This window comes from Vigna unguiculata, chromosome 6 (assembly GCF_004118075.2).
Source record: "Vigna unguiculata cultivar IT97K-499-35 chromosome 6, ASM411807v1, whole genome shotgun sequence".
Classification (NCBI taxonomy): Eukaryota; Viridiplantae; Streptophyta; class Magnoliopsida; order Fabales; family Fabaceae; genus Vigna; species Vigna unguiculata.
Genome location: NC_040284.1, coordinates 33,748,132 through 33,771,994, shown reverse-complemented (window position 1 = coordinate 33,771,994; position 23,863 = coordinate 33,748,132). Strand labels below are relative to the sequence as shown.

The 23,863-nt window shown below is 27.1% G+C and overlaps 2 protein-coding genes across 3 annotated transcripts; one reads left to right on the top strand and one right to left on the bottom strand.

Moving 5' to 3' along the window:
* Positions 1-202: 202 nt before the first annotated feature.
* On the bottom strand, positions 203-5,627 carry LOC114187622. 2 transcript variants are annotated; one of them, XM_028075917.1, is made up of 5 exons: positions 5,071-5,627; positions 3,341-3,450; positions 2,875-3,246; positions 1,039-1,663; positions 203-676 (listed from the first exon to the last, which is right to left on the bottom strand). In XM_028075917.1, coding segments are annotated over exons 1-5 (1,329 nt in total). In that variant the 5' UTR covers positions 5,291-5,627; the 3' UTR covers positions 203-674. The 2 variants fall into 2 exon arrangements, with proteins under 2 accessions (XP_027931718.1, XP_027931717.1); XM_028075916.1 differs by having other exon boundaries at positions 203-795; positions 5,071-5,623.
* A 9,469-nt stretch (positions 5,628-15,096) lies between these two features.
* LOC114187456 (probable plastid-lipid-associated protein 4, chloroplastic) lies at positions 15,097-16,834 on the top strand. The gene is made up of 6 exons (XM_028075717.1): positions 15,097-15,463; positions 15,579-15,692; positions 15,875-15,973; positions 16,236-16,310; positions 16,403-16,470; positions 16,600-16,834. Exons 1-6 carry the CDS (start codon positions 15,125-15,127, stop codon positions 16,670-16,672), a joined length of 768 nt encoding a protein of 255 aa, XP_027931518.1. The 5' UTR covers positions 15,097-15,124; the 3' UTR covers positions 16,673-16,834.
* The last annotated feature ends 7,029 nt before the right edge of the window (positions 16,835-23,863 follow it).

The window sequence follows — 23,863 nt, the reverse complement described above, 5'->3', positions numbered from 1 at the left end:
AGCTACTGATAGTTCGACATGATTATCATTGAAAATGCATATGAAGCTGTTTCATTTTATCATTGAAAAATAAAACTCTTATTTTTCTTGACTTTATAAATCCCGAGAATCCTTGAACACATGGGATTAACTCTTACTTTTCTCTTACGATTTCCTTTGACCACTTTTTTTTAAGAGTAAAAGATCTGTCTCGACTACAGAGTACAGCCATGGTGTTTCTTCATGGATGAATTTGAATTCTTATTTCCTTTGAAAAGCAGGGAGAAGAGGGGAGCATAGAGCTATACAAGTGTGACTAGTTTATCTCTTTTCTAGATATTACTGTAGATGTTTTACAGATTCAGATGCTGAAAGAACCCAAATTTCTTTGTATATCATACACTTGATTGAATACAAGGGATGGTTCTTCTGACATCTGAAAGCCAATTTGCTCTTGATGACGCTGTTTGTTAGTTGACCCCTTTGGGGTCAATTTCATTCTTCATAGAATATGTAGTACTAGATGAAAGGCCTGCCAACTTTCTGGCTTTGACCCTTTACCCACCGGAGCTTTACATGGTGGTGGTTGCATGCTTGAAGTAAAATTAAGACAAATTAAAATGAATGGAAGCATCTTCCTTCTGTAGTCTGAACAAAACTTGCAAAGCATCATTATTCCTTGCATGTCTCCAGGATCCTTCATCAGGCAACATCCATTTCATCAGACGTGGTATCATTGAGAAAAACAAAAAGAAATTAACAGCATACAAAATCCCATTAGCAAGATTTCCCCACAGAAATCACCACCCGCTGATGCTGCACAGAATAAAGGAAAAAGGGAAAAGTAAAAAACAAGGTTCTAAGAAAATACAGCAAATCAAGAGAAACTGATGATTTTAAAGGCAATGTAAACTACTACTGCTTTAATAGCTTATCAAAGTATAACAAAAATGCTTTAAAAATTTGTTGTCAGCATTATGCAAATCTTATGAGTTCCCAGTTTCAACCATAGCCAAGCATGAGAAACAAAGGTGAGTCTACATGACCAGGGACACTTACATATAGAGGATGGAGCAAGTATCTGAGACACCAATTTTTTAGATGTTTCTTGACCCTGCCGACGCTTCGATCCATGGGACAGATCAGAAGCTTCTTCAGCAGTGTGGCTGGCAGAATTTGAGGTGGGGGCAGCAGAAGGTGAATAATCAGGGGAAATGGATGGTTTAGAATAAGATTTTGGTGAAGAGATGGGATGATGTACGAAGCCACTATATGGACAAGGATCAGGAGGCACAATAGAAGGTGCAGGTGAAGATACTTCACAGTCAAAACAGGGAGGTGGCTCAGCAGTTGGTGGTGATATTGGAGAGTAAGGACTAGCAGGATGTGGTGAAGATGATGGCTCAGAGTGATCACTTAACTGTGGGGATGGAGCTGGAGAAGGAGAAGGTGAGGAAGCATGAAGTTTTTTCTTCATGAAAGTAGATAGTCTGACTTCTTTAACTCTGCCAAAAACTGAGTTATCAAGGCCAAGATTTCTGCCAACAGAGCCTGTTATTGTTTGAGCTAATTGTTTTAATCTTTGGGGCAAGAGGCTACCAAAGCCTCGCATGACTGAAGCCTGGACTACTACTGGAGAAGCTGTTGTTGAGCCATTTTCATTTGTTATTTGCACGTACACATTCTGCCAAAAAAGTCACACGGTGTTAGATATCAATGCAATGTGAACTTTATGTGTAGATGCATATATTAGTTGTGAATGAACTCAAATCCAACTTCTGATATTTTCCTGCAGCAGGTAGGATTTAGGATAAGCTGAATTCAATGGGTTTGTACATCATCAGTGAAATTTCAGTAGCTCAATGTACAAAACAAGACAAACTATCATTCTCATTCGATTCGTTTTGGGCTATGCTTCTTTGATTGTGCAAAGAATGAAAATGGCAATACAACATGATTTTTGGGAATCCAAAAAGTACATTGTTTTCCAACTACTAAAACAGGTAAACTAAAATCTTCATTTATGACTAACAGGGCCATAGCCATAAGTTTTCCCACCCCAGTAAAAACCTATATAGAATTTGTTATCTTCGAGCAAAAAAATGGAAATAGTAATAATAATAATGAACATCTCTTATGGAATAAATTTCTGCTGACTTTGTTCTCTGTATTAAAAATTAGACATTTTGCTTTCTCCCTCCTTCCATTAAGATTTCAGTAAACTGCGCACAGGGAAAAAAATGTTCTGAATACATTTTTGGTTCCTCTACTATGACTATTGTGTGATTTAGGCCTCAAGAATTTTTTGCTCAAATTTAGTCCGTTAGTTATTCCAAATGTCACAATTAAGTTCTTCCATCAATTTCTCTCTAGATAAAACCCTCAAAATCTTAATTTCTACTAAAATAACTGAGGGTTTAGAAAAATTTACTGTGAAATTTGAATGGTTCACCAGTCATACTCAATTAAAACTCTGCATGATGTAAGACAATGCTTTTGAAGAGAAGGAAAATAGGTATTTCCTAATTTTTGGTAAAATAAGATGCTTTAATCGGTGGATTCTGAATGGAAGAAGTTTAAAATAGTTCAATTGGTTCAGTTCATATAAACTGAGAAGAAAATGAGAATTTGGGAGTTCAAATAAGTGTACTACTGACAAAAGAACTTGATTGTAATTTGTAACAACTGAACAGTTGGGAAACTAAATTCAAGCAAAAAAATTATTGAGGGAAAAAATGACCCATATGACACAGTGAGGGACCAAGCTTGCAATTAAGTGAAAAAAAGTGAGAGAAATCTGAAATATACTACAGCTTTAGAGTTTGAAGCGAGTGGCATTTATAAATCAAAATTGAAACTCCTAAAATAACAAGGGAATCAGGTTAGGGGCTGTACCTCGTCAATGTTTAGATGCAATCCATACCTCAATTCTTCATTGAAGTCAACAAATTTCTCCAGTACTTCGGATATTGAATTGTTAAGAGTAAAATTAAACAGAACCTCAGGCATCTGCCAAATATAAGCAGAGTGCGGTGGTATTACAGTTAATCCTCCAGGAAACTTCAAGATTTCAAATATCGATGCGTTCCCAAATATTGATGGTGTCAAAGTCAGGTTGGATTGCTTGAGAAACAGTTCAATCAAAGATGATCTCAGCACACTCAAAGACACTGGATTTATTGAACCGTTCATCGGATCACAGAGAACACCAAACACCACGTCAGTACAGTTAGGTGTAATACTTTGGTGCATGGACAGGATAGCCACCTGTTAAGACACAATAGCTTATAAGCACCTTTGTATGCCTAAGCAGAATCCCCTAGGGAAAACTAAAAATATAAGAACAGAAGCATGCAGAAACCTTTGTATTTGGTAGAGCTATTTCGCCATATATATCATATTCTAACTTTTCAATGTATGGAATAAGCTCTGAAACTGGTTTTTCCAGTCTGAAGGATGTCTGAACAGCAGCTGGAAGTATTTTCAAATGAAATAAATCATCAATAAACCCAGTAATGTCTAAGAATTTTAACAGAGATACAGTCTATAGTGCAGAAGATTGATCTTAGAAGAATCATAGAAAAAGAGATCAATACACAGACTTATTAGGGATAGTTGTCCAGATCACACCTATTGCACAAAACAAAGGATATGAACCATAAAAGCACTTTGCACAATACAGATTTGCAATTTGCAACCTAAATAATTTACTCATATTGGATGCTAGGCCATCAAAGCATTGTTCTTTGATTTGAGTGGATCATGTTTTGAATCCATGTTCAAATCTTAGTGAGGTGTAAGGTTTTTGTTGTTGATGATGTTAAAATCTTTGTTATAAAAGTTTTTGATGTTCCAGGATTCCTACAGAATATCCTAACATTCTCCAACTTAGGTTATAAAAGTTTGAGGAAACTAAAATGTAGTACTCCGTGATGAAGCATCGTTAGGCTATTTTATAGCAGTGAGCAGCTGACTACTACTTTCAAGATTAACATATATAATTACCATAAACAATAATTTATAATTGTAACTACTAAATATTTTTTATTGTATAAAAAAATTGAAATACAAAAGGAATCACGAGTTCCATATATGATTGATTATCTGAAGGGAAGAAGAACAAACAGTTTATCAACCAAGCAGAATTTTCTAGTAAGGTCTTGCTGATGAGTCCACCAGCACTTGTTTAGGGTCAAGAATAAGTCAACCACTTACTGATAATTTAGAACTTCATTCCAATAAATTTAACCTTCTACGCAAAATTACTCCAAAATTTAGTTCCATATAAACTAATTTTACAAACATTTTTTAAAATTTTTACATAGAGTGACTCATAGCAGTGAGCATTTTAAATTCTGGAACCAATATAAGCAATACAAACACAATCTTTCACCAAATTCATGGGTTACGCATATCACATTAGCCCATACCGAAGTAAATCCAAGACAGATGTGCACACACAATCAAACAGACAAAACCAGATAGGCATGTCAGATGCCAACAAACCATGGCACCTCTCAAAAAATCAATGCATTAATTACAAAAAACATTAATGATAGTTTGACAGCTATTCCTTGCGGTTCCTCTTGGCATGTACTGCATCAAATGATTTTTGTTCACAAAACTTTTCCACAAAACTTATACAAAAAATCCCTGCATTTGAATTTCCAGAGCATCACGTAAAGTGATAACAAACATCAGACTCAAACTAACCACTACATCCACATGCCCAAGTGCCCAAGGGATTAGATACAATTCCTCATTGAACAATCAAAGAAGAAACTCTGCACTAATTCACTAAATTCCACACCAGAAAATCTAATTTTGAGGAACAAAATCATAACCAAAACCCAATTTCTTCAATACCCGAATTCCTGATAACCACTCAATACCCCCAAGATGACTGATATCAAATACACGATCATAAAGATCAAATTTCCAATCATTTGATCACTATAATACTAAAAAACTGACAATCAAAATATCAGATAACCCAAATGCAAAATTTTAAAACTTTTCCATATGGCATGAGACCCAAAACCACCAATAAGGCAATTGTTGAGAAGGAAAGGGAAAGCGATTGAGGCTAACCACTTTGCTTAATTACATCTCTTGCATCAAAACTGTAAGTAACGGTGTGCCTGGGAAGAACCCAAAAGAGTGAAGAAATCAAAGCCGACAAACTGAGAAGGAGAAGGAACAGACACTTGAAACTGAATGGTCGAAGAAGGACCCAACAGAGTGGAGCCTCAACCTCACTCCCACCACTCTGCCCTTCTTCCTGCACATGTTGTTGCTCACTTTTCCCCATTTCCACAGCATCTGGAATCACCACCACACCCTCTCTCTCTCTCTCTCTACACAACACCACTCAACAGCAAGAATAAGAATAAGAGGCCAAAGCCTTGTTCATGGGACTTTTGGCCATCACACCCTTCTCTTTTTCTCTCTAGAAAAAACCATTAAAACCACTTCCCTCTCTTAACTGTAATCTACCTCTACCTATACTTGTAAATGTAAACTCTCTCTCTTTTTTATTCCCTTTCTCTTTCTCAATTTTTATTTTTTTCAATTAGGGTTAACTTTTAGGCTACCGAACGTTGAGGAGAAGCAAAGGTGAAAGAGAAAGATAAAGGGTGTACGAGCATAAAGCCAAACGAATATTATGTTACCACCGTATTATTATCCTTATCAGTATCACACACATGCACAAAAATTAAACAAAAAGAAAGAACTACCACCATTTCTTTTTTACTATATTTTTACCAACTCAAAACCACTATTCAAAATTCATTCATAAAAAATCCAATAACCCTTTTCACAAATCTGCATGCGAGATTCTTCCTGAAAATGCTAGCTGTTAAGGTTATTATCTTATTCCAACCAAATTTCCAACAGCAGCTACTGTTTGAGTTGGCATCTACTGCTACAACTACAAGCATTCAATAACATTTTTTTTTCTTCTTCATAGATATTACTAATAATAATTTGTGGTTTGATTAATGTGATTAACAATAATATTTGACTACAGAACAATGAGTGCGGTTAATTTAGCTGAGAATGCTTTTGTGTGGAAGAAGCTGAGAAATTGGCTAATGAAGCAGAGGCACGTGTGGGACTGAGGAGTGGAGAATCATGTTATTGGTGTCTACACCAATGAGATTAATGATATGTGCACGTTGTAATTGTCAGACCCAAACATTGCACACCAACAACACCTTCCACTTCTTCACCATCATGCATATTTATGTTTTTTATTGCACCATTCAACAAAACGCGTTATCTCTGTACAAACTTTTCTTTTCTTTTACAAACTTTTCTTTTATGTACAAAACTACTTAAAACTAGACTGATATATAACCATATGGGTTCACAGTAATAAACCACTCTCTAATCTCGTAAAATTAGAAAAAGGTTAAATCATTTCAGAGGTCTCCATTTTTTTAGCGAAATCTTAAGTAAATTTTCTAATTTTTATTTGATTCAATCGAGTTTCTATTTTAAAAATCCGATGTAATCAAATTCTTTCCACTAATAATATACTAATTGTGCTAATTATGTATCACATGTGAACACGTATATCTAATTAATCAGGTTGAAAATTCACTAGGTTGGAGTGAATCATAGAACAATACCATCTCTACAAGACAACTAAAAAGTAATATTTTAGTAAATTATTTAGTTTTGAAAGTGCACCTGTTAACTGGGGTGTTTCACTACCATAAGTTTCAATAATTTATCATTTATTGCATAGTTTCGGTTTATTAAAGTTGTTTTGGTGTGATTTCTTTTTGTTTAGATGCCTCTAGTGATCGGTGACTAATATTTGATTGTACGTTGCACTTGCTTAAAATATTAGAACACGAACACACATGGTTAGAGTTAGGTATCAATTACTAATTACTAAACGTGTGAAAAGGAAGGGGTTATTTTACACTGTTAATGATTTCGTACAAAATATTTCAAGTCATGGGTATAAATTTTCTTAATTGTTAGTATCAAATCTCGTAAAATATATAACATTTATATTTGTATAATCTTGAACCATTAAACGAGTTCACATTTAATTTTACTATTGCCATGGCTCACTGTAAATGAAGAAGATAAGTTACCAACTTGAAAAGTGATAGAATTTTTGTGTCCACTGATTTAGAGATAAGAACAAAGGCAACCAAAGGAACTCTCGTGATAATCTAGAATCTTGCAATTAGCAACGAAAAAGATAACCAAAAAAGTGTGACATAACTCACATTCCATAAGGATATGGTTGGTACATTTTTTTCTTTTCTTAAACTAAAGTAACGACGACTTCGTTAATTGAGAGAGAGAAATTTTGCTCACTCTTTTTTCTTGAATTGATCCAGTTTTAGAACAAGAAGAAAGTCATTTACTCTATTGGTGCAAACAAACAAACAAACACATCACTAAAATAATGATAATAAAAATGTTAGGTTGATTAAATAGGATACTGTTTATTTTTAATTAAATCTCTAAAGAATAATTCGATTCTTTTATCTCCGTTTATAAACTTGAATTATGTGAGATCTTTATTTGGGTGAACCAATAGATGAATTTTTTTCTTAAGAACGAATCCTATTTCATTTATAAAGACTTAATAAACAGTGCACTGTTTGTGGATCTGTGTCTTTTTTAATCCATGTTGGTTTCACTTCTATTTCAAGTGTAATCAGCTAGTAATATATTTTTCTTTTAAATTTAATTTTTATGTATTGTTTTGAATATACATCAAATTGAAAAACATTGGTATACGGTGGCGGATCTTCGACCAATATTTTGAGGGTGCCAAAATTTTGGTTGAATTACTCTTTTGTTCCATTTTTTGTTAAAAAATGTCAAGTTGGTCTTCTATTTTTTTTAGCCTCAATTTGGTCCGATTTTTTTAAAAATTGATGCAATTTGATTATTTTCGTTAAATTTCTTTAAGCGAAGCAATGATTTTTTATCATGACTGACTCTAAGATTAGGTTAGTTTCACAAACAAAACAAATCATCTTTATTCACAACTTCAATTTTGATTAAAAAATCTTGATCTGGTTCAGAAAATTTAACAAAAAATGACCAAATTGTATCATTTTTTCAAAAATCGAAATCAAATTGGGACTAAAAAAAATTGGAGGACTAACTTCACAATTTTGAACGAAAATAAAAATTAAAAGATCAATTTTAAAATATTTATATAAACTGGTAAAAACATTGTATTTACTTTCTTTAAGATAATAAAAAATAATAAAATTATAATTATTGTTATCATTATAATTATAAAATAAATACAAATAATTTTTATAATTTTACTATAATTAGTTTTCATTTATAATAGTTAAGTTTCAAATAAAAATAGTCAAATAAAAAAATGATTAAATTAAATAAGTGATCACTTGAAAGATAATGTCAATAAAATAATTAGTTTTATTTTTAAAAATATTAAAAAGGTAAAATTGAAAATGTGAAAAACAAAAAAAAAATAATAGAAATATATTAAATATAGATATATATAAATATTTTAAATTTTGGGGGGGGGGGGGGGGGCGGGCATGGTCCCCCTATGTTCATAGGTCCGCTTCTGTTGGTAAATGTGTATACAAATAAACAAATTTAGTTATACTAATGAGTCGGTCGGTCAAGTCAACCGTGATTAATCAGTTATGTGGAGACTACTTCAAAGAAGACTTTCAAAAATGTTATTAAGTGTCTGACAACACATCACTCAGTTTTTCAGTCATTGTCAACTCGACTAAAACTTACAATTTGGATCATAAGACTGCGTCGAACAGGTCCCAATTAGACTAGTTAGAAGATTCTATCTTGGTCCTTTTTATAAATTTGTGGTGAGGTCGATTGGTCATCATCAACCAGACGACGTGTGTGAAAATCACTCAACCATTTAGTTAAACATAAATAGGACAATAATAAATAATACGAATTAAAAGTAATTGAGTTATGATTATATGACTGTTGAAACTCTTATCTCACATTAATTACCGTATTTATCGTTTTTATCAATCCATCATACGTTCACTCCAATCTAAAAAGAATATCGAGATAGAAAACAAGACAAAAGACTTGAAGGACTTGAAAATTAATTAAGTAGACATCCAACCTCGAACCCAAAATATTAGTGTATGTAATATTTTATTATTGGGTGACCATATAAAACTTCTCATATTTGCTGTTTTCTTAATTTTGGAGTAAAACATGCAACTAATGATAAATTATGATAGTTTGGTTAAGTCACTAGTCAAACGTGTACACATGGCCATAAATCATAACACAATGAAAAAAAAAATGAAATTTTTAGTCTTCTAAGTTGATGACCAAGTTTGACCCTGGACGATTTTTTTACATTTTGGAAAACTTCATATTTACGTACAAAATTAAATATTGAATAATATATTATATAAGTATTCATTACTTTTGTGAATAATTGAAATACATTAATTAGAAACTCAGAAAAATATTCTAAAAAACTAGCCCTCTAAAACCTAAGCTCTTAAAAATATTTGTAGGGCAAAGTTAATGTTTACGTTTTAAATAACTATTTATTTATGATCGATTGTAGTTATCATTTTTTCTTTTCTTCACGTATTTAGTCTTTCACGATAGGGTTTATTTTTTAGGAAAAAAAATATAGTCACTTATTTGATTCAAACTATGATTTTTTTTTAAGTTTAATTTAATTAGTCGGAATATATTAATTTGATCCTAAAATTTTAAAATAATATACAATTTTAAATTTGTTTCAATTTAGTACTCAAATTTAAAATTCTACATCATAATTTAAACAAAATGGAAAAAATTGGAGATTATGATCCCACTGCTCCTTCAATATTTTGCATTCGTCCATAAATGTCTCTTTCTTTTGTTTGACAAACAATTTTTAGTTTGGGAGAATATTTAAATAAGGGTGAGAAATGAATATAACTTATGAAAAATTAAAAATAAATGAGAATAAAAAATAAAAATTATCTTAATAATTTTTTTTAATATATTTGATTTTATATTTTATTATTTACTAATATTAAATATTATATTTTATAAAAGAAATAAAAAATACATAATTTAATTTTTATTAATTTTTCAATATACTATCTAATTTAAAAAGTACATATAATTTAAAGAATTTAAAAATATACATAATTCAAAAAAAATTTAGACACATAATTTAAACAAAATTAAAAAAGATTGGGGTCGTGACCCACACATGCTCTTTCAATCTTCCGTAATTGTCCACAAGTGTCTTTTTTTTTGACAAACAATTTTTAATTTGGGAGAATATTTTATTTGAGCCTTCTTCTTGCTAATAATTTATTTATGTGGCATTAGCATAAAAAAAAGTACAACCTTCATTAAGAAAATAACGATTCTTTATCATTTTCTTAGGTAAGATGAGAAAATGTTGAAGGCTTGATCTTTTAAAAACGAGTTTGAACGACATATATTAAAAATTTTAAAATATTCTGAAGATTATAAATAAACATTTTTCTGTACTTTTATTCTAAAATTGCAATTGAAGTTTATGTGAATTTTAATCGTCTTTCCATCTCGTATTTCTCTTGTTATATTGCAATATTTTTTAGTAACTCTAATGTTAGAAACATATTGGAAGCTTGAGATTCTAATCCTGACGTTTTTAGATGTTGGGTTCTCGTATTAAATGAAAATTTGTGTTCTCGAATACTTCATACTCATGTATTGTTTATTATTTATTTTAATATGGTAATTCTCTTCTTCCCAATTTGTTTTAAATGGGAGAAAAAATATTTTCGTAAATATGTATTAAGATATATAATAGATTTTACAAACAATTTTTCTTCTCATCCTAAATATATCTAACGAGCAAACATAAAAAAAAAAAAACAAAAAATTGATATAAACTAAAATGATTTTAAATTAATATAATATTTCTTATATACGGGGTAGAAAGATTCAATGCAGCAGTCAAAATATACTGAAGACATTGAATATTTAAATGGTGCATATTTGGTATAATTCACATTAATATAGTTTCATTTCATCTCTAATTCACAATAAATAAAATATAATATTATCAAGTTCTTTTTTAAAATTATATATATATTTCCTCTTCTTTTAATGTGAAATATAAAAAAAATATTATATAAATATCAAGAGTAATGAATATTAATTTAATAATATATATTTAAGATATACTTTAATTTTATGACTCATAATCTTAAATGTTTACACGTAGCTTAACTTTAAATTCATAACTCGTGTAATGGGAACGACTACCTACACAGAAAATTTAAAATAACCCTAATATCATATTTAATTACATTTAAACGATAATATAACTTTTAGAATAATTATTACAAAATAATTCTATTATCAATGGAAATATCACTATTGATGTGAGACTTTCATAATTATTATGAAATTAATCAGTTATTAAATATGATAGATTGATAATGTCAACATAAAATTATTTTATATGCATTAAATTAAATAATCATACATGTCCCAATATGATTTAAGATGTTAAAATTCTGATTTTTATTCATTTTAGTATTTCATTTAAAAATAGTTATAAATTAAGGTAAATGCTATAAATATCATAGTTATGGTTTTAGGAAAGAGCGTAACATAAAATTAAGGTTTTATTTACATGTTTCCTCAATCCACCTTTAAAATTAGGCCATAATTTAGGTTGTTTAACTGTGAATTATTATAAATTTTCAAGTATTTAAGTTCGATCCATTTTTGTACATAAAAAATACATCCTAAAAGAAAAAGAAAAAAGTCTGTTGAAAACAAAATTAAGTCGCTGTAATTGAATTATCTGAGAAATTAGCAGATATAAAATTATTGGTTTATGTTTTTAAATGCGATTTGAACCCAAATATTTTGTTAACAACTGTTATAAAAGCACCTAAAAAGATGTTTAAGTAAAGTTGATATAATTTAAACAATATATAATAAATAACAAAAAGAACGATATAATACAAATAAATTCATATATATCCAAACAGGCTGCATTTATTTTTAAAAGGTTAAATTATACTTTTAGTCCTCATTTTCGTAACAAAATTTAAATTTGGTCTCTCAATTCTTTTTTATCTCAATCTGATCCTTATTTTGGAAAATTTGATGCAATCAAGTCCTTTCTGTTAGTGGTATAGTAACGGTGTTAAATGGGATACCACGTGTCAGCTTCTGGATTTTTTTATATTTTTTTTACTTTTATTTTTATTTATTTATTTTTTTTTAATTTTTTAAAAAATTAAAAATTTGCACATCTCAAGCTGACATCCGTGCCACGTGGCAGTGATAGTATCACGTGTCACTATTATCGCTTGTGTCATTTTCTCATTCTTAATTTGGTCCCTATATTTTAATTTTTGTTTCTATTTAATCCCAATTTTTGTAAAAATGATACAATTTCGTCCCCTCCAAATTAAAACAAAAATTTTAAAATGTTATACAAATATTTTTATTAAATTTATTTTTTTATTCAAATTGATATTTTTATTATATATTTTCAATAAAACTAAGTTTATTTAAATTTGTTTCACATTCAATTTTACTTAAAAATGTTTTCAAATTTCAAATTTATTTGTTTATGATTGTTACATAAATTAGTTAATCTTTCTTAAATTATATAATTATTATTTTTATACCAACTAAAATATTTGTATAAAAATTATTGAATTTTACACATTTTAAAAATATGCAATTATTTAAAATATAAATTCAAAAAAAAAATTAAAGTATAATGTAATAAAATATCAATATAATTTATGAATTTTTTTGTTATTAGTATTATTTTCTATTAACAACTTTAAAACAATTTTAAATAAAGTTTAATTTAAAATATAAATTAAAATAAACTTAATCTTGTTAAAAATATTTACTTGAAATATCAATTTTGATAGAAATATTTGTGTACATTTATATAGAAATTAAATTTGATTTCAATTTAGAGAGGGACAAAATAGAATAATTTTTACAAAAATTGGGACTAAATTGAAACAAATTAAAATACTGAGACCAAATTGAGAATAGGAAAATGACACATGGCATAATAGTGACACGTGGCACTATCACTGTCACGTGGCACGATGTCAGTTTGACACGTGGCAAATTTTTAATTTTTAAAAAAAAATTTAAAAAATAAAATAAAAATTCAAAAATAAAAATAAAAAAAATAAAAAAATCCGGGAACTGACATGTTGCACTCCCATTTAACACCGTTACTACACCACTAACGGAAATGACTTGATTTCATCAAATTTCCCAAAATAAGGACCAGATTGGGATAAAAAATAATTGAGGGACCAAATTCAAATTTAGCTACGAAAATGGGGACAAAAATATAATTTAACCTTTTTAAAATATCAAAGTTTATCTATTTCTTAAATAGCAACAATAATAAATATTTTGGAACAGCAGTGGTAAAGTAATTTTTGTTTTCTCAATAGATGCTTTATTTTTATCTGTTGAAAATAGAAACTTGACTATAAATTATATATTTGCAAAATTAAAACTATAAAACATCTTAGAATAAATAAGATAGCTAGACAGAGAAAACAAAAGAAAATAGGTTTTAAGACGAAAGGGAGAGAAGAACAACCCTAACAAATACTACTATTAGGTACGAAACAACGGAACAGATATACCAACAGTTGTGTTGGATAAACCATGCTACCAATAATAGTAATAATAAATAATAATATACTATTTATTTTCTTAAGAAATGCACTGCCACGTGTACCTTACAAAAAAAATAATAATAACAGCATTTATGAAAAAACAAAGGAATCTCACACAAAAAACCGTTTTTATTTTGAAAATCTGGTAAATAGATTTATGTAATTTATTATAACTCAAAATCTTATCGAGTAGATATTTATATTACACGAGTGATTCAAATGATTAAGATTTAATTTACAAAACCTTCTAATTTGAAATATGTTGACATAAAAAATACGGTCCATTAAATTTTTAAACGGTTATTAGATAAAAAAAAACTTATTATTATTGTTTAATTAATCTTTCTGACTAATATTTCTAAAAGTATATAAAACATGTGGGTTTGTTTGGGGAAAAAAGAGGGTTAGTTTGGTGCAACAACATTGAGAAAAGAAAAAAATAAGAAGCACCAAGAATTTGGATTTGATAGATATAGTACGTAGCAACTTTCTTGGTGGTTGGATTGTTCACACATGCTTGTCTTCTCCTAACAACCTACTAACTCCACCTCATTCATTATCCACATATCAAATTTTTATTTTTCTTCTTTCTTAAATATTTATATTAGATCAATTTTTTTTATTACAACTTCAAAAAATCTATTTCCGAAAAGATACCCAATATTTAATATACGAAACAAATAAGTTGTCAACATTTGACATTTTCTTTTAATTTCTAACTGAGTTAAAATATAATTTAGATAAAATAAAAAAAAGGGAATAGATCATTTAAAGCAATATTTTTACAGAAAAATCTTTGGACATGTCACTTGTGCTCTTCCTTTAAGCAAGAGTTGTTGTTTAGAAAGGGAAGGTGAAAATGTTGGAACCAAGAAATTTGGGTTTTTCTTCCTACACCCCTTTAATCTTTAATCGCATCCCCATAAAATGTAGTATATTCATTTCATTCTTGAATAAAATACATTAAAAATTTTAAATTGACTTTTTATTTCCACCTTTTCTTTTCTTGTTTTTCTCTTTTTTCTTCAGAAATGCTCTATCTCTCCACCGTTTTTTCTCCTTTCAGATTGACTATTCCAATATTAATGATGGTGAAGGAGGAAATGACCCAGAGGAAATAGTGGAAGTAGATGAAGTATTTCTGAAAAATTAAAAAGAATAAGAAAAAGTGAGAATAAAAAAAGTAAATTTAAGGTTTCTAATATATTTTATTTAAGGATAATATTACATTTTATTGGGGTAGAGGAAGAAAAAAAGAAGGTGCAGACAGAAAAGACAAGAAATTTGGGTTGAATGATTTGGTTTGGGCCGTTGATTTGACTAGATTCGGCCCATCAGTTTCTGTGGAATAGATTCCTAAAGATGTCAGCCACTTATTTGGGCCATTTCAGTTCCACATGTGTACATCATTAATTCTCATCAAGTTTGGTTAATTCAAAGTGCTATTAACTGAATTATGAATGTTGGTTACAGTTAATTTCAATGTGCATTATCATAACACATTTTCAATGGCTCTTTCCAATCCCACTGTTACTCTGTCGTTCAAATGCATAATTGATTCCTATCCATCAAAGCCAAATCTTCTATTTTCATCATCCTCACGACAAAAATTGAAAACCTCCCACCTCGTATTACAAGAAACTGATTATGGAAAATGGAGGAACATGATTTCATTTTTCCCAGGTTTTCGAACTAAAGACAGGGATGTTGGCAGCCTCAAGCAGGAGCTCTATGAAACAATTGCACCCCTTGACAGAGGTGCCGAGACTACTCTCGAGGACCAACAACGTGTGGACCAGGTCCAAGTGAAAACTAAGAATTCACATGTTACATTATTTTAGTGGTTATGTTTTAACTGTGTCTTTGGGTTTTATTGTTCGTGAGTTGTGATTATAACGGGTCTTATCGATCTAGATTGCTCGTAAACTTGAGTCTGTGAATCTTGTGAAGGAGCCTCTCAAATCCGATTTGCTCAATGGGAAATGGGAGCTTTTGTATACCACATCTCAATCGATTCTGCAAACACAGGTTTGTCTGTTAGGGTTTAGTCTGTTAGGATTTATGAATTCAGATTGCCCCAAATTGAATTAAGATCACTTTCTTATTACTCTTGTTTCTTGTTTTTGTTGGACTGAACATGTGAATTTGGAAAACACTCTGTGTGGTCTGTTTTGAATTTTTGAGGATTAATTGTAGTGTAATTATCCCAGAGACCGAAATACTTGCGACCAAATGGAAAGATCTATCAGGCAATTAACGTGGATACTTTGAGAGCTCAAAATATTGAAACTTGGCCCTTCTACAACCAGGTACTTCAGTTCAAAGTTCTAAGAACTATTTTAAGTATCTGTTTATGTGGATTAAAACACAGACAATGTTGACTTTGGTTTCTTGTGAATTTTGTGTTAGTCTGTTGAAATGAGAACCAAAATTTGGCTCCATTCAGTTCAGAGATTATGCTTTTTATTTTGAATTTTCTTGAGTGTAGTTTCATTAGCATGACTTGTTGGAATGTTAAGGCTATTGAATTTGCAATGCTTTGGAATGTACATGTTGCCATTGTTGGTGCAGGCCACTGCAAATTTAGTGCCTCTTAACTCAAGAAGGGTTGCTGTCAAGTTTGACTTCTTCAAGATAGCTAATCTGGTAGGTCATGTAGTGATTGAAATTACTGTCATTATTACTGTTTAATCAAACATCACAGAATAAAATTTAACATAATTTGATAATTTGTATAGATACCTATTAAATCACCTGGGAGTGGTCGTGGTCAATTGGAAATTACTTATTTGGATGAAGATTTAAGGTAAGTCAGTGACTATAATAGTATAATTTGTTGTTTCTGACTCACATTCTTCTGTTTCTTTCCTTTCTTGAATTCAATATCAATTGTAGTTTTAAGTCTGAATTTACTTGTGATGCGTGATCCTCGCAGAATATCAAGAGGTAATAGAGGTAATTTGTTCATCTTGAGAATGGTGGATCCATCCTATAGAGTCCCTATTTGACGTGGATTCTTCAATGATAGGTTGTGGTGGCTTCAATTTTTACTTTTTGCACATAATTAATGCTATCACTGAGTTATAAAATTCAGCTCAATACTTATACTTCATCTGATTTGTATATTTATTTTTTGTACAATTTTATTCAAATGATATAATTTAACGAAACACGAGAATCTTTCCAATTGATGTAACATTTTAAACATAAGTTTTTATTTGATCTTCTAAATTAAAAAAAAAAAACTAATAATATAAATATATAATAATTAATATTTTTTAACACGCACAAAAACGCACTGCACATGTTTGCGGTGCCTATGTATAAACAAACTTTTTAGTAATACAAAATAAATAACAAACAAATCATGATTATGTATTTGATCAAAGAAAGATAATATGTAGTTACTACATCTAACTATTTAACATCTTCATAAGTTTTTTCATGCCAAGTTTTTTATCTTGAAGTTTGCTTTTCTGTCCAAACCTGCAAATTAAAATAAATAATACAAAATATATTAATTAAATATTTAAATATTCATTTTGAGTCGCTAAAATATTTATATATTTGTAGTACCATAGGTTTAAGTATATCAAAACAGATATCAATTTAAAATTCTTCTTAGGATTATCTTTCAAAACAACTCAATGTAAAGGTCTTTCCAACCTAAAAATAGATATCAATTTCAAATGGACTAACACATCTTGATTTATTTTGAATCTACAAAAGATGGTAAATCCATATACATGGATTTTAGGTCCCGTAAGAAGATGACATTAATAAAAAATGTTAATTTATGCACTTTATAATTTTTTATGTGAATAACTTTGTAGTGAAACCTATTTCTAAAAGTTTTATCACTAAACCTGAAATTTTTACTAGGATTGAATTCCCACTCGAAGTCACTTTTTATTATTATATTTTTAAGTATATTAAATCCGCTTTGAGGATATTAGAAGTTTTTCAACTAAATATAGTAGTTATCCTTTAAAATTTTAAATATGGATATCAATACTACCAAACACTTCAAATTAATGTTAGTTAGAAGTAGGTTAACAATTTAAGTGAAACCAATTATCCAAAAGCTTATTTTATTATCTTTAAATCTTTTCATCATCCCTAGATGATGGGTTAAAATGTATGAATTTTAGTAAAATCAAAGTCTTTACCTTATTTTAATTATTTAAAGCTCTCATAACCAGAATATTAAAAGACAAAAAAATAATCTGTCATATAACCTGTTCAAACGGATCATTAATGTCTCCATTAAATCTCATCATATAAGTGATTCATTTTGGAATTCCTGATTTTCTAATATGATCCACAAATTAAAAATATTAAAAAAATATACAAATTTCAACTATAAAAAATCTATAGACATTTGTAATTAATGTTAAAAGATAATTTGTGATATAACATGTTCTAACGGATAGTAATGTCCTCATTACATCTCATCATATAAGTGATTCCACTTTGAATTTTCTGATTTTCTAACATGACCTGTAAATTAAAAATATTGAATATATAATTTATAATAAATATATATAAAATACTCATTTTAACTATAAAAAATATTTAGATATTTGTAATTAAAATTAATGTCAAAAGATAATTTGTGATATAACCTATTCTAATGGATTATTAATATCTCATTTCCTCATTATGCAAGTAATTTCACTTTGAAATTTCTGATTTTCTAACATGACCTGTAAATTAAAAATATTAATAAAGAATATATAATTTACAATAAAAAAATATAAATACTCATTTCAAAGTATAAGAAAATTTAGATATTTGCAATTAAAATTAATATCAAACAAATTAATTTTAAATATTATTAGATTATGTACCGGTGATGAATAATATTATCGTTGTAGATGTCCATTATAAAGTTTTGATTCTCTATGACTCAAAATAGAGGTATCACTAACTAATACATAATTTACAATAAAACAACTATTAAAAATCCAAATTTTAATTATGTATTTAGGTATTTCTTTTATTTAATTATATATTTTATTTTTGTGGGATTTTATTCAAAGGATGTATTACATCTAAAAACATACAATATATTTTTTTCCTTACAATTTAAATTTAATTACATACTTTTTTTTTGTGTGATTTTGTTCGAAAAATATATTTCATTTCATGAAACATCAATAGAAACTTTTCTTTTACTAACACATTGAATATCAATCGCAATTTAAGAAAATTTTGATGATGTAAATCTTATACTTTATATATATATATATATATATATATATATATATATATATTTATTTATTTATTTATTTATTGTGTGACATATAATTTCTGTTAAAAAGGTTTGAATAACATGAAATGTGTGTATACAATTATTAAAATTTATATCATCTATATCTATATGAGATGTTTATATACAATCATTATTAATGTAAATTATAGGTATATTAGCCGTTATGGATTTATGGATCCATATAAAATAAATACAACACAAAATTGAAGTTAAGCTTAAAATTTGTTATTAAAAACACACATAGATATAAACAAAATTTTGCCACACAAAATGAAAAAAGAGAGTTAAACTTGAAATATTATAAACAAAAGTAATATATATTAAAAAAGTTAGGAAAAATAGATAGAAAAACATGAAATATGTTTGTACATATAATTGCTAAAGAAAAATGTATGCAGCAGAATCTTGTATAAACAATAATAATAATAATATAATAGAATAATAACAATAATAATAAAAGTAGTAGTAAAATAATAGTAATATTGGTAATAAAAGTAATAATATAAATATATAATAATTAATATTAACATTAACAAGAATCTTTCCATTGATGTTAAACATTAATTTTTATTTGATCTTCTAATTAAAAAAACTTTAATAATATAAATATATAATAATTAATATTTTTTTAACACACATGCACACAAACGCACTTCACATGTTTGCGGTGCCTATGCATGAACAAACTTACTAAAAAGTTAATAATACAAAATAAATAACAAACAAATCATGATTATGTATTCTATGAAAGAAAGATAATATATATGTAGTTACTCGATCTAACTATTTAACATCTTTATAAGTTTTTTCATGCAAAGTTTTTTATCTTGAAGTTTGCTTTTTTGTCCAAACCTGCAAATTAAAATAAATAATTCAAAATATATTAATTAAATATATAAATATTCATTTTAAGTCACTAAAATATTTATATATTTGTAGTACCATAGTTTTAAGTCTATCAAAACAGATATCAATTTAAAATTCTTCTATGGATTATCTTTCAAAACAACTCAATGTAAAGGTCTTTCCAACCTAAAAATAGATATCAAATTCAAGTGGACTAACACATCTTGATGTATTTTGAATCTATAAAAGATGGTAAATCCATATACATGGATTATAGGTCCTGTAAGAAAATGACATTAATAAAAAATGTTAATTTATGCACTTCATAGTTTTTTATGTGAACAACTTTGTAGTGAAACCTATTTCTAAAAGTTTTATCACTAAATTCTACTTGTACACCAAATTATAATTACATAAATATTTTACATAACTATGTTGATTTTAATTCAAAGCTAGTTAATTTAAATGTTTTAAACCTGAAATTTTTATTAGGATTGAATTCCCACTCAAAGTCACTTTTTATTATTATATTTTTAAGTATATTAAATCCATTTTGAGGATATTAGAAGTTTTTCAACTAAATATAGCAGCTATCCTTTAAAATTTTAAATATGGATATCAATTCTACCAAACACTTGAAATTAATGTTAGAATTAGGTTAACAATTTAAGTGAAACCAATTATTCAAAACTTTATTTTATTATCCTTAAAATCTTTTTATCATCTCTAGATGATGGGTTAAAATGTATGAATTTTAGTAAAATCAAAGTCTTTACCATATTTTAATTTTTCAAAGCTTTCATATCCAGAATGTTAAAAGACAAAGAATAATTTGTGATATGACCTGTTCTAACGGATCATTAATGTCCTTATTAAATGTCATCATATAAGTGATTCCACTTTGAAGTTTCTGATTTTCTAACATGACCTGTAAATTAAAAATATTGAATATATAACTTACAATAAAAATATATATAAAATACTCATTTTAACTATAAAAAATATTTAGATATTTCTAATTAAAATTAATATGAAAATTGTGATATAACCTATTCTAATGGATTATTAATATCCTCATTTACTCATTATGCAAGTGATTTCATTTTGAAGTTTCTGATTTTCTAACATGACCTGCAAATTAAAAATATTAATAAAGAATATATGATTTACAATAAAAAATATATAAATAATCATTTCAAGTATAAGAAAATTTAGATATTTGCAATTAAAATTAATATCAAATAAATTTATTTTAAATATTATTATATTATGTACCTCTTCTTACCGGTGATGAATAATATTATCATTGTACATGTCCATTATAAAATTTTGATTCTCTATGACTCAAAATAGAGGTATCAATAAATAATACATAATTTAGGATAAAACAACTTTTAAAAATCCAAAGTATTTAGGTATTTTTTTATTATTTTATTATATATATATATATATTTATTTTGGTGGGGTTTCATTCAAAGGATGTATCATATCTCACGAAACATACAATGTTTTTTTTTTCTTTACAATTCCAATTCAATTACATTTTTTTGAGCGATTTTGTTCGAATGATATATTACATTTCATGAAACATCAATAGGAATTTTTCCTTTACTGACACATTCGTAATTTAAAAAAACATTGATGATGTAAATCTTTATGATACTTTCGTTTCATACTTTAATTTTAACAACACACGTATATATGCACACACACGTACGCACACGTACATTGTTATATATATATATATATATATATATATATATATATATATATATCGTTACATATAATTCCTATTAAAACGATTACATGAGTTATTATTAAAATAAAATGTAGACATATTATACATTATAAATCCTGAACACAATAATACTAATAATAATAATAATAATACAAATCGAATAATAATAATTTATATCATCTAGATGAGACACTTATATATGATCATTGTTCATGTAAAATGTTGGTATATTATTCGTTATGGATGGATCCATACAAAATAAATACAATACAATTTTGAAGGTGAGCTTAAAATTTGTTATTAAACACACATATAGATATAAACAAAAATTTTCCATATAAAATAAAAAATGATTATACTTGAAATATTATAAACAAAAGTAATATATATATTAAAAAAGTTAAAGAAACATGAAATGTGTTTGTACATATTATTGCTAAAGAAAGACGTATGCAGCAGGAATCTTGTACAAACAATAAGGACAATAATAATTATAATAATAATAATGCAGAATAATAGCAATAATAATAAAAGTAGTAATAAAATAATAGTAATATTGGTAATAAAAATAATAATAATGCTAAATATTCATTAGTACTACTACTACTAATAATAATGTAAAATAATAATAATTATAATTGAATAATGGTAATATAAATACTAATATAATAATAATAATATAATAGGATAAATATATTGTGCATTATATGGATCCCGTAAAAAATAATAATTATAAAAGCATGAAAAATGTAATATATTGTGAAATGTATTACATATTAAAAAAGATATATAGTAACATGAGTTTGAGGTTACAATTTTTAAATAAAAATCATAATTCAGACGTTGTTATCGGTATAAACATTGACACTATGATAAATAATTAGACATTGACACTATGATAACTAATTAGTGTTGAGTATGTTTTGTTTTTTTATCTTAAATTGTGAAATTGACATAATAATTGATCGGTGATGTATAGTAAAATAATATTGTTGTATGATTAAAATTTATAATTAAACTTTTGAATTATATATTATATTAAAATAAAGTGTATATGAAATGTTGTTAAGTTAAAATGTAGCCATATTATACATTATGGATCTTGTAAGAAAAAAAAGATAAACATGAAACTTATGTTCAAATTGGTGATAGAAACATATATAGATATAAACAACTTAAAACATATAAACAAAACAAATTTATTGATTCAAATATTAATAACAAAAATAATATAATTATTATAGTATTACCAATTACCAATAAAAACTCCATTCATACTTAAAGAATTTTATTAAAATAATTAATGAAATCACTAATTGATAAAAAATATTTAAAAATTAATCATATAATTATTAATTGCAAATGCCAAATTTAGAAGATTTCAAGGAAAAGAAAAACTATGCATTGATAGTTAGAAAACTAAAAACAACTAATGTAATTAATTAATCAATTAATGAAATATTTTTAGAAACAAATCATATTATTATCATTGATTGTAAGAATAAATGTTATAATCACTATGGCATTTAATTTGTATATAATGATGGTTAAAGATAAACGTATAAAAATAATTGATTACGCATATATGTTGCTGCAATGGCTGTAGAATAACGAAACTCTATACATCACTTTTGATAATACTAAAATACTCTTTAAATTTATTAGCTTTTAATCTAGATAAAAAAATGATGCTGCAAAGGAAATAAATAAATAAATAATGAATCAGGCCTATGGATTGAAAAGACGAAAATATGATGCTGAAAAGAAAAAAAAAAAAAAAGCAGAAGGAAATGTGAGAAAAAGCTCATTCTAAAAACTTTTTCCAAAATGTACTATGTTATATGTTTCTGGAAATTTGTTTTGAAAAAATTATTCTGAAAAATTCATTCCAAAAATATATATCGTATACATTTCAAAAGTTTGTTTGAGAAATTTTATTCTAAAATATATTTTATGCATTTTAGAGATCTTGTTTCAGAAATTCTGAAAGCTTGTTCCAGGAAAAAACTTAAAATAAATATTTAGAGGTCATTTTAACGAAAAAAGTAAAATTACCATTTTGAAAATTTTGGGTGCTTCCAAGAAATAATAGGAGTAGTATAAGTAAAAAATATCCAATAGTTAAAATTGTTAATATATTATTACTGGAACCTAATTACAATAAACTTTCCAAAATAAAAATATAATTAAAAAGAAAAAAAAAACTTACTTAAAATTTCCTTACTTACAAAAATAATACGAATGAAATGATTTAATCTAATAATAATAATAATAATAATAATAATAATAATAATATAATGGAAGGAGAAAACGTTAAATATGCGGCTGGCAGCAGCATAA

What these genes read in the sequence shown, in the direction of transcription:
- LOC114187622 (XM_028075916.1), bottom strand. Translation starts at nt 5,290, where the DNA reads ATGGGGAAAAGTGAGCAACAACATGTGCAGGAAGAAGGGCAGAGTGGT. An exon ending in TGCATCTAAACATTGACGAG is followed by an intron (nt 1,664 to 2,874) that starts GTACAGCCCCTA and finishes CTTTTTTGGCAG; the next exon opens with AATGTGTACGTGCAAATAAC. An exon ending in ACTTGCTCCATCCTCTATAT is followed by an intron (nt 796 to 1,038) that starts GTAAGTGTCCCT and finishes TATTCTGTGCAG; the next exon opens with CATCAGCGGGTGGTGATTTC.
- LOC114187456 (XM_028075717.1), top strand. Translation starts at nt 15,125, where the DNA reads ATGTTGGTTACAGTTAATTTCAATGTGCATTATCATAACACATTTTCA. An exon ending in ACCAACAACGTGTGGACCAG is followed by an intron (nt 15,464 to 15,578) that starts GTCCAAGTGAAA and finishes TTATCGATCTAG; the next exon opens with ATTGCTCGTAAACTTGAGTC. An exon ending in TCTTCAAGATAGCTAATCTG is followed by an intron (nt 16,311 to 16,402) that starts GTAGGTCATGTA and finishes TAATTTGTATAG; the next exon opens with ATACCTATTAAATCACCTGG.